The sequence below is a fragment of the Aphis gossypii genome, chromosome 1 (assembly GCF_020184175.1).
Source record: "Aphis gossypii isolate Hap1 chromosome 1, ASM2018417v2, whole genome shotgun sequence".
Taxonomy (NCBI): Eukaryota; Metazoa; Arthropoda; class Insecta; order Hemiptera; family Aphididae; genus Aphis; species Aphis gossypii.
In genome coordinates this window covers 8,067,022-8,079,113 of record NC_065530.1, presented here as the reverse complement: position 1 = coordinate 8,079,113, position 12,092 = coordinate 8,067,022, and the positions used below count along the sequence as shown (strand labels likewise).

Sequence of the window (12,092 nt, the reverse complement as noted above, 5' to 3'; positions counted from 1 at the left end):
AATGTTTTAATTAATATATTTTGCTTAAAAAAGATTTCGGATTGGGGTTATCACTGATCGTATGACTAATAAGTTCCCATAATATTATAGAACAGTTAATTATTTTAATTTATCTGAAAACTATTACTTAAGTGTCTTTATTGCATGCGAAATAAATTTGATTAAAGGTTTGATTAAAGTTAGCTAAATATATATAATATGTACATAGAACGAATAAAAAAACTAAGACATGAACGAATTTCAAAAGTAAGCAAACTTGTCCACGAACATTAACCTGCACAAATATATGAATGAAAAAAAAAGAAAACTTTTTACAAGTTTATAAAGTGCAGATAAATCAATTATTTTCCGTCTTTTATAGATTTTTAGCTTCAAAGCTAGAAATGTATGAGGGTATTTTTTTACAACGGTGTATTTTTTTTTTAGTTTGTTTATATTTTTATATTTTGCTAGTTGAGGAAGTATAGGTAGATAGGTCGTAGGTATACTATAGAAAGTCTACCAATTGGGTTATTAATTTGTGATTAATTTCAAAAGATGGTTACCTACCTACTTAAATATTATTTTTGTTACTTTTTATTAGTCTCTTGTAAGAAAAAAAGCTACCAGATACTCTAGTGAAATATCAGCTTACAAACACGATTTTAAGCAAGTTTCGATCAGAAGTGTATTTCAAAAGATAAATTATTAAATTATTTATCATTGGTTTGAAATTTAATATCATAATATAATTAATTCTATATTGGTACATATTACGCTTTATGGAAGTGAAGTGAGTCCAATTATAGGTAGGTAGGTATTCAATAATCAGTTTTTGTATCTTCTTCGATTGTTTACATAATTTTTATATGTTTATCATATTGTGTTATATTAGAATACTTGATACTTATAGTCAATTTTAATTTTTTTTAAAACTATAAACAATTCAGTACCTATTGATAATATAATTTACAATTTATTAATAATTTAAAAATTTATACATATATAAATAAATTTTAAATGAGTTTTTTATTAATGGAATGGCTAATTTTGAAATTACTGGACCGATTTCAATAAAAGTTATATTAATAGACTCCTTAAGACTCAGAGGGATGCTTTAGCTACTATTTTCAACCACTATAGGTCGCTATAATATGGACATAACACATATGGTAGCACTTCACTCATGAATTTCGTTTAGGTTCACGAACATTTTTGTTTATATTAACTATTAAAGTTAAATTAACTATATTTAAATAAAAAAAAATTGATAAAATTGATCCAAATTACCATGCATTGGGTATTGGAATTTTTTTTTAATTTATCGTTTATCATTTAAATGTCTTACAAACGAAAATGTCCTTATTATATGTTTGTAATTTATAGTCAGTTATATAGATCCAAAAACTGCTCAACCGATTTTTACGAAAGTTTCAGTGATCATTCTTGAAGATATCAGAAAAGTCTAGAAAGTAGTTTATACCAAGTTGAAAAATATACAAAGTGCTATATATATAGGTACAATTCCCCATAGGCGGATTGCCTATTTCGGTTAAATTAGTTCGCACGCCGATGGTACACCAATGCAACAAAGAAAGAAGTTTTTTGCGAATTTCAAAACTAGACTTGCGTGTTTGTATGATGGGTGGAGCTAATATATATATAAAAATGGAATAAGTTAAAAGAATCAAGTATCATAAAATCAAAAAGAAATTAATCTGGATATAATAGGCAATAGGATTATAATTTATAACTGCTGTTCGCATTCATGAAAATAGTATACATAAATTGTTAATTTGATTTTTCTTGTAACTTAAAATTTATATAATGCCTATATCATAAAATAATTACATAATTAAATTTTAAATTTTAAGTTGGCTCACTTGATACTTTGAGTTTGATATGTCCAGTGGCTATAGTTTAACAGTTGATGATTTGAATTTTATTGAGAAATTATTTGGTTTTGTAAAAAATCTTAGCGTAAAATTTTTTTAAGTACTTAATATACAATTGTATGAAATTAAAATACATATTTTTATTAAAAGCATAACAAATAATGTGTTTACATTATTATATATTTTATAGCTACGTGACTCAGGATTATGCCCGTTGCCGAATAATATTTTTTCGCTTTGTGTAGAATAAGTATTCATATTTTATAGTCATTAGACATAGGTTACATGTATTCTTGTTTTGCTTAATGCTTTTATGTATTAGTAGGTATTAAGTATGTGCCTATTAACTATTATATAATTATAATATATAACATAGTTAAAAAAATTACTTTAATTAATATAAAATATGGACATATTTTTTTTGACAACAATCGTGTGGGTCCACAAATAAATGTTGTAATAGGTTTCATAATATTTTTACCTTCATATAAAAACTTAAATAACGTCCCTGAATTTGTGTTGAATTTATAGAAACATTTTATGGAGATCTAACGTATTTGTGTGTACTGTGTATATAGGTAGATAATTATTATAATTGATAGTTGTGACGAATATCTACACTAATTGAAATTGTTATAGGGATAAATAAATGATGTGCAATAATTTTATAAATTTTCAGGTCATTAAGATGCGTTATAAATGCATTTTCAATCCACGTACTAGTCGACTTCGAAACTTCCAAAAGTCCTGAAATATGCGAAATGTTTTTATTTTAATTAAGTCATGTTGTGTAGTTATTATATTATACACATATGTTATTACTTTGAAGTCCATGTCATTGAAACCTCTCCGACGTGCTATTTCTTTGACTTCAATAGCGATATTTTGTTGCGTTGTACCAGTTACATCTATATATTGACATTCACAGGATGCAAAATGACAAGAAATTGCTTTTCTTGTTTCCTTTGTACAACAAATATATATATATGTATTCATACAATGCAAATAGGTATATATTTACATAAATTGATATTATTAAAGAAATATTGCGTTATTCATAAGTTATACTCAATTAACGCAAGAATAGCAAATAATAATTTAGGGTTTTTTTTTTAAATATTATTGTAGGTAGGTAATATATTGGCGTTTCTATATTATAAAACACGATAACAGACTATTATCATATTTATTATTAATATGTATACTATTAAAAGTAACAATTATTATTATAATATATTGAAGGAAATTTTGCAATATTTTGAATGTACAGTTTTAAACACACACATATCATACATACTTGTGACGTATTTGGTCCAGATCCGTGTATTAAAAGTGGGTGAAATAATACCGTGTCACCAGGATTCATATCCAAATATTTTTTTTGGTAATTATCGTAGCCGATAATCCCATGGAAACCTTTATTCACTCCACCCTTTTAAACACAATGAACCATAAAATATTTTTATCATATAAATGAATAATAATAACGCAGTAATTATACAACCACCATAATATTTCTTACTTTCCATTCAGGGTATTCGTGTGGAAGAAGTTTACCCGGATGTATATGCGAACCCGGCAGTACAAACAGACATCCGTTATCTTTAGTAACCGTTTGCATAGCTGTCCATGTAGCTACGATTCTGTCAGCTGGGCGAAATGCAAAGTAATGTAAATCCTAAAAATAGTTAAATATAATAAAAGATAACAAAAAACTATAAAAGGTGTATGAGTTAAATTAATTACAAAATTTAATTAACGATTATAATACAATGTCATGAGTCTTAACTTTTATGTTTTTTGACGTGGATTTAAATACCTGCTTATACCTCAATGCATCTAAAAACATTCAGATTTAAACTTTACCTAATATAATATTTACACTATGAATATATAGGTACCTACTATAAACATATAAATATATCACATACTAATATATATTATATTATTAGTTATCGTGCACCATAGTGTTTTTTATTAGTTGATTTTTTTTCCGTTCCGGGTATTTATTTGATTATACTTAATACTTGAAAATAATGTTAAGACTTTTAATAAGTTATAACGTATGTATACGATGTTATTATACATTAAAGTTTTAATTTATAGCTATATAAGGTCAGTTTAGATATTTATTATTAATATAATAAGACGCTAGAAAGACGTAAAAATACTCGTAAAGTCTTTATAAAAAGTAAATATAATAATAATAAGTATTTCTATTTTCTATACATCGATAAAGTATTTTAAGTTTATTGTTAATCAAATAAATCGAATAAAATATATTCAGAAAAAAAAATTATTTGTAAAATCAATAAAATGGCGTATTCTATAAAGAGTGTGAGTGGATTTAACAGATTGAATTATTGTTAGATCAAGGGGAAAAAAACTTTTAGTCATAAATCGATGTTTAAGATTTGTGAACACATAAAAAATATTAATAAAGACCAATAGTTTTGAAAACCAGAATGTGGAAAAATGGAAATTTTACCATATTCTACTCGGCTTTTAGACTTGAGAAAATCTTAACTGATTCGTTGATAACAAACATGTAAAACACATTTACAAAACATTAATATACAGTAAATTTTACTCAAAATCGTTTTTCGAATCTAACGTAATATTGTATTTTTTCAATTCTTAGAAAAATCTATTTACCTGATGCATTGGATGTCTTGAAGTCATCGAACCAGTATCTGGAGGTTTGTTTATTAACATTGAATGCATTGCCATTATATTGTTTCCAGTGATACATTGTACATAATCGAGCAGCTATAAAAATAATTAAATGGTTAGTTTTTTTTATTTTTAACATAAAATTAAAGTGACGTTTCCACATACAAAACAAAACATTTAAAATGTTTATCACGTATATCCAAAAGTTACCAGGAAAGTATAATACAAATAATTGTGTCTCATAGACAAATTAACTATTCAAGTTATTTGATAATTAACTTTTTTTAAATTAATTTTTTAATAATACAAATCTCATAATGATTGTTTAGTAGTATAGTGATATGTTTTCCAAGCTTTGACGTTTTGGCTTAAAAACAAAATTGCTATATACCTACAGGTTTCAATAATTGAATAATATCTAGAGAGTATAAGTTGAAAGTAGATACTATGATACATAATATTTTAAATATCTATTGTTTTGAAAGTTAAACATAAGTTATTCGTGGAATGTGGGCAATGTTGATGTTGAAATACAAATAGTTAGAAAGTTGGCTTTACTTTTGGTTAAATAATTATTAAAAGTTACTTTGAAATCATTCATTATATCCATGAAAGATATTAACAATTTTCGAAGAAATATCTTTTTAATTATAAAAGAGGAAAAATTTATTTTTATTTAGAAATAATAACGTTGAGTACAACTGATTAATTTATCACGTTTAATGCTTCAATAAATTTTAATTTTGAGCAATGATGAGATTTAATTATAAAGGATTAGTTTGATATTATTATGAATGAAAAATATACTCTGAAGAATAAATTATAAACTTTTAGAATTCAATTTATGATGATTGTATCGAAAAGATTATTTTTTGATAATAACTTAGGCTTTAAGCTAGCTTAAGTAAAATATTTTATATAGGGATATTACATTTTTTAAATGTTCTACTTATTTTTGTTTTTATTGTATTAATTCCGATCAATTATTTTTAAGAAGGTACCTACTCATTCATAAATCTTTCATAAAAAATAATAATACTAATAATGAGTAATGATAATAACCTGGTTATAATTTTTACTAACCACTCGGAAAATTTTTAATTTTATTTTGTGTTATACACTGTAAGTGTATGTAAGTGTATTTATATTTTAAGATAAACTGTATTAAAATAGTATCTGGTTAATCTAAATATTGTATTAAATCATAATATTTATGGTTATTTTTACAATGTAATATAAGTACATCGATTATACAGGTTTCAATGATATAATAATTTTAAAATATACTATAACACCTACACAAGAATATTGTTTTTTATTATTAATATTAAACTTTTTAAACACATTTTGTTTTACCACTGTGCATTGAAAACACTCTTTTAAAGCAATTACGTTATAATTTTATTTATGCTAATATTTGTCGTGACTCATTCAAACAGTATACAACATAAAAGAAAAAACTTAGTAATTTTATTTTCAATATAATATAAGAACATTTTCGTGTGCAAAGCACAAATCATAAACATAATATTGCAACAATTTATTTATTTTTTTACAAAACTTCTAAATACGTTGATCAAATTTTGCCTGGCTAATTCGCTTATATACATTATTCTAACATGTTGGTTGTATTTTAACCGTGCGAATTTACAAATGACGTTATTCGCTTGGTAGTTGTTCATCGAACACTATTAGTATTTTTTTTTATATCGTGGCGGCAATACATTAAACACTCTATTTTTAGTGATAGCGGTCGACTGTATAGACACGGCGAAAATCATTACGTATCCGTTTTTATAGGCCGCAGGTAAAATTATAGTAATAGTAACTATAATAATACGACGCCAAATTTTTTTCAACGTCCATCAAGCGCAAACACGTATTAATGTATTATTATTTAAACATTTTGACCCTGAGTGCCCACTAAAAACCAACCACTATGTCATTGAACACGATCCGTTCGAAATATTAATATAATTACGTGTCTGTTGTCAACAAATAATAATAATAAAAAGTACATTTAAACATTTGATAACAAAACAAAAATAGCAAAATATACATTATTGATTTTTCAAAGAAACGAGGGTTCCAAATTATTTTTATTCTGTAGTTAGAGTTTCTCGTAAACTGACACACATTCGTATTATCGCTCGAAACGATATAATAACCATATTATAAACCAATATATGGGGAAATACGATAGGTATATAATATATATAATATCTATGTAACATATTATTTGACCTGTTCTTACGTTATTATATCGACGGCGAATTGAAAACAATAATAATAATAACAAAAACAATTTCGAATAAATCATCTTAATATTGTTTAACGGTGTTTAATTACAAAAATAAGTCGTAACAAGTTAATTAGTTGTTCAAAATTTTCAACACTTATTTTTGTTTTTTTAATAACTATAGTACACCGCTACACTGTGTATTAATACATCAATGGCATAATAGTAGTTATTAAATTTTTTTTTTTGTAAAATAAATATTTATTTTGTGTATCTATCATATTACTATTAAATATTTTATTATATAAATTAGTATTGAATACGATTTATTATTTGATATAAGAGAAGAATGTGCGTATATATCATATATGTGTATAATTATTGTATATAAATAAAAATACAACCAAGTCATTTACAATTTCAACACCCTCAAGAATTGTAGGCCTGTTAATTGTTATATAAGAAAAATAATTACTTTTGGATGTAGAAAGTACTGTTGGAATACGTCATCCCATAGTATATCTTGAATTTTATTAACTATAAGTTCATTAGAAATGACTTCTTGATTTTTTTTAATTGATGATATATCTTTCATCACAGTTATTCCTCCTCGATTAATCCTATTTTCACATATATCGATGAATCTTTGTCTAAAAAGCAGAGTGAAAATAAAATTATTAAATTAATCCACAATGATTTATTCAAGTTAATTTATTTTTTAATTAGTATTCCAATAACTTTCATTATTACTATAATAAATAATGTCTTACGACCCATAGCTATTATAACTTATAGGATATATTTGTATATATTGTTTTTAATTAATAATTTGTTGTAAAATCAAATTTTTTTTTTACAAGTACAAATCATGTCTAAAAGGTTAATTAAATAAGTTAAATTTAAAAAGACCGTGGACTTGAGAGAAGGAAAAAAGCTATCGAGTGATGGAACTTCATGGTATGGAGTGGGGTAAGTTAGTCGATTAGTAGGTCACAACACCAGGTTAGTTTTAGCATTTATTTGAGGTCAACAGGAATGAACGGATAGTTTTAAAGATCAGGGTTTGTGTTTGTAGTGGATATTAGAGTGTATATGTTTATAGAATATCTTGATAAAATGTTGTACTGCTACAAGATATTTATTATTATATAAAAATGAGCTGAATTCTGATTATGTCATTGTATATATTGCCATAATTAATTTATATGGATAAGTACAGTAATTATTAATTACTTGAATTGATCCAATAATGTTTCGTGTATTAATTGTTCAATGATAATAAATCCATTGATTTCGAAAAAATCCCTTTGTTCTGATGATAAAATCCCGTTGTTTGAAGATAAGGTATATTTGTATTTCTTTTGATGTGACATTATTCTGTTAAAAAAAAAAAAAAAAAATACTTATAAACAATAAGTAATAATAATTTGGGTCCAGACTATTATCACTAAACAATTTAAAGTATTCGTATGATGAAATCATGAAACAAAAACATGGAAATACCAATTTAACATGCTTTTGAAAATTTGAAATAAAAAAAACAGTAAATGTTTACGTTATTTATTGTGATTATATATGCTAATTTTATACTATTACCATTTAAAACATTTATGGATATTATTTTAATAAACATACAATTAATGGTATTACCACATTAAAACTCACATCAGGGATATTTCTATTAGATAAAAGAGCCAAACTTGAAAAACAAAAGTCGTTTGGTTGAAAAAAATGTATAGTCTACTATCTATAGGTATACATGTATAGTCGAGTATATAAGATGGCACTAAAATTAAAAATCTCTATGAACTATAAATAACAGGTTAAGAGTTTCATATTTTTTTTTCCAAAGTATTATTAATGAAAATTGCATAAAACACTTAATTATTAAGGTGAGATAAACGATTATAAGTACATAAAATATAGATATTACATATTATAATATAGGAATAGAAATGTTCAATTTACTTAGTTTAATTTTCAATCGACATTAAGGAAAATGTGCACGATATTTTTTACGTCATCATATAGAAATATTTGTCTTGAAAACATAAAATGTTTTTTATGTACTTTTTAATGATAAAAGTCTAAAAAATTAAATAACATTTTTAACTGTATTTAATGTTAAACTATTATTATACTTTTTTACGACCTATCCTTATTCGTATTTGAAATAATTAAATCACTTTATAGTATAAACATTACTGTTGGTCGATCTTAATCAAAAAGATGGCTATTCTGGGTGACTGGTTGTACAATAGTAATAATAAATACAATACGTATTAGAGATAAAAAAAAGTATATTTTAATAAGCTAAACTTACTTGATTAATTAAATAAATTAAATAAAACAGCGACCTTTAATACATACCTAGCTAGTTTTCAAATATTTGTATTTTTAATTCATATATTTTGTACTTTGATTATGACAATAAAATAAATAGTTATAATAGTAAAGAGTATTATTGTAAAGTATCTATAATAATAGTATGAGGTACGATATAAACATTTTTTTTTTTTTGACAAATAAAAGACGGTTTGTGTTGAATGCAATAAACATTATACATTATACATTATAAAATACTTTGAAGTATTTCAATAACGGTTTTTTTTATTTAATTTAAAAATATGTTTATTATACTATACCTACGTCCCACTTACTGGTTAGTAATATACATACACAGCAGAAAAAAACACAATGTGGACCAATTTTGAATAAAACAAAAAACTATAAAGAGCATTCAGAGTTAACTGAAAATGATGAATGATAATATGAGAAGTATAATAGCATAGAATAAACTGCGAAATAAAGTCATTAAAATTATGTCCAAGAAAAACAGGATATACGATATACCATACTACCACACAAAAAGAGTAGTTCTACGAAAGTAAAGGATAATCTAAATAAGACGTGAAAAACATCACAATTGTCATTTTAATGTCATTTAGGCTTCGAAGAAGAAGAACATATACAAATTCAGATAGATATAATATAACTAATAATTAACAATTGTTAGTAATTTATTATTATTAATATTACTGACATTAAAATATATGGTCACTATGGAAGTACCTGGGTAGATGAAACATTTTCAAGAATATTTTGAATTATACAATTTGTATTAAAATTAAAATGGTATAAAATTCTGTTAAATTGTAATATTTGTTTTATTATAAATAAAACATCAATGCATATTACTCCAAATTTTATGAAAATGTATGATACAGAAAACCTCATACAACAATATACGTATAATGTAAATAGATAATAATTATTAACTTATCCAACATCGCAGTAGGTCACTAATATAATAATATTGTGCATGCGTTATTTATTATAATCCTTTTCTAATTTCTTTGTGCTGCATTAGACCACCTCATTAAGTTTACAAAATGCTAAGTCCACAGATTAAGCCTAGTCACGGTTAGTTTTGAGTTCACGTATAACATATTTTTGATCCTAAACCCATCACAGATCGACTTAACTGGGACCGGAAGACTTGAAGAGGTTTATAGGAGAACATGGTTAGTTTTTCATAATATTACTTTACGTTATCGGAATGTAATAATCATTAAATTAATCGATTAACCAAGTGCTTATTTTATTGATGTTTTTATTTTATTATTAAGGATTAAAAAAAAATTTAAATACGTTGGTTCTTTGTATTTGCATAACGATTTTTGACGAAGCTTGTTTTATGCAAAAATAGTCAAGTTCTTATTAAAAAGTTCACATTTCTGCGCAACTCTATCGCCATACTACTAAAGTAATTATTATTTCAAAGTGTTGTACATTTTGGTTTATAATTAAGAAGACGTTATACCTTTATGGGTATAATCTCCGTCGACAAATGCACGACATAGTGCATATTTTACGTTCAGAATAATCAATTTATAATTGTCATTATTTATATTAGAGTATAATAATATTATATATTATCAATATTATTGATGCATTAAGCAAATTAACATTAATACTATTATCTAAGACTCAAGTAGGTTTTTTTTAGTTTTAATTTTAAATCTAGTTATAAGTTTTCAGTATTGTAAATGTTGAGTTTTTAAATTTAGAATGTGCATAACTTTCTTCAAAATTGAAATATAAAATTAGATACTACGAAATTATGATTATAAATTAACTTATAAATTAATTTATTTTAATCTCAATAATTATAGAGTAAAATGTATTATTCTAAGTTTTCTACGTAATGCGTAAGTAAAACGGAAATAACACTTGTGTGTCTAACGTCTTTTAAACTCATAATGATAATTAATGATTCATAATATAAAAGGTATTTGTAGTGTAAAGAAATAGCTATATTAGTAAATTTTGTACTTACACGTTACAAGCAAGTAAGAAAAACTCTTGATAAATAGATCACTGGGTAAACTTTTACTTCTATATAGTTCAAAACCATAAATAATAAACGATTTGTCAAAGTTAAATCGTCTTGTAAGAAATCCTCATTAGTTGGTGACATAAAATGTTATCATTTTTAAAAACCAAAATAATAGTACTATAATATTTTATAATTTAATATATAAATATATACTGTTATACTGTTTAGATATGCGCACTTTAGGTAGTAACTATATCAGCTGTCTTGTGTAGATCTTGCAGTAATAAATTTATTTTTAAAGCTTTATGATTCATGTTTATAATAATTATTAATTTGTAAGTAATGCTACCATAATATTAGTATTCATATTTCATACACGTTTTTTCCATAAACTATATTAGTATACAATTAAACAATTGTTGGATTTAATAAAATCCAGCCATTCTATAGAATTTTAAACTTAGGTATTTATAAAAATAAATTGTGCCAATGTATTTTAAATATTATTATCTATATAAACAATTTATATGGGAATTTTGTATTGAATTTAAGCTTTTTATTAAGTGAAAAATTATTTGTCAATATATTAAATAGAAATAAAACTAAGAAAATTTAAAATTTAAAATATCTATAAATAATTTAAAAGGAGTGAACATATTTTAAATTTTTTATCAAGTGTGAAAAATGATTATAAGTATAAAATTATGTATTTTAATTATTTACGGTATTTTTAATTGTAAAAAAATATCAAAAATCGTTTGAGGAGAAATAGTTATTATACAGATGAATATGAAATGTTGTACAATTTTTGACTTCAAACGCTCATAAGAATTAATTTAACTTTCTAGTAGACATTTTTTTTATTATTTGTAGAAAACTTATAAAGAAGCTTTTTATTACATTTTTAAAATGTAAATATGAAATGAAAAATATTTTTCAAAATAATTTGCACATTTTTGAGATTTAT

General features: G+C 24.0%; 1 protein-coding gene across 2 annotated transcripts in view; it reads right to left on the bottom strand.

Moving 5' to 3' along the window:
- Nucleotides 1–1,989: 1,989 nt before the first annotated feature.
- LOC114128458 (phytanoyl-CoA dioxygenase, peroxisomal-like) overlaps nt 1,990–12,092 on the bottom strand; it is a 114,118-nt gene continuing 104,015 nt past the window's right edge. For both annotated transcript variants that reach the window (XM_050208136.1, XM_050208131.1), the window contains exons 2-8: nt 8,020–8,163; nt 7,262–7,436; nt 4,530–4,643; nt 3,397–3,552; nt 3,172–3,306; nt 2,697–2,837; nt 1,990–2,621 (exon numbers count right to left, since the gene is read on the bottom strand). In XM_050208136.1, the coding sequence (XP_050064093.1) occupies nt 2,568–2,621; nt 2,697–2,837; nt 3,172–3,306; nt 3,397–3,552; nt 4,530–4,643; nt 7,262–7,436; nt 8,020–8,159 (915 nt within the window). In that variant the 5' untranslated portion in view covers nt 8,160–8,163 and the 3' untranslated portion in view covers nt 1,990–2,567. The remainder of the gene's footprint in view (nt 2,622–2,696; nt 2,838–3,171; nt 3,307–3,396; nt 3,553–4,529; nt 4,644–7,261; nt 7,437–8,019; nt 8,164–12,092) is intronic.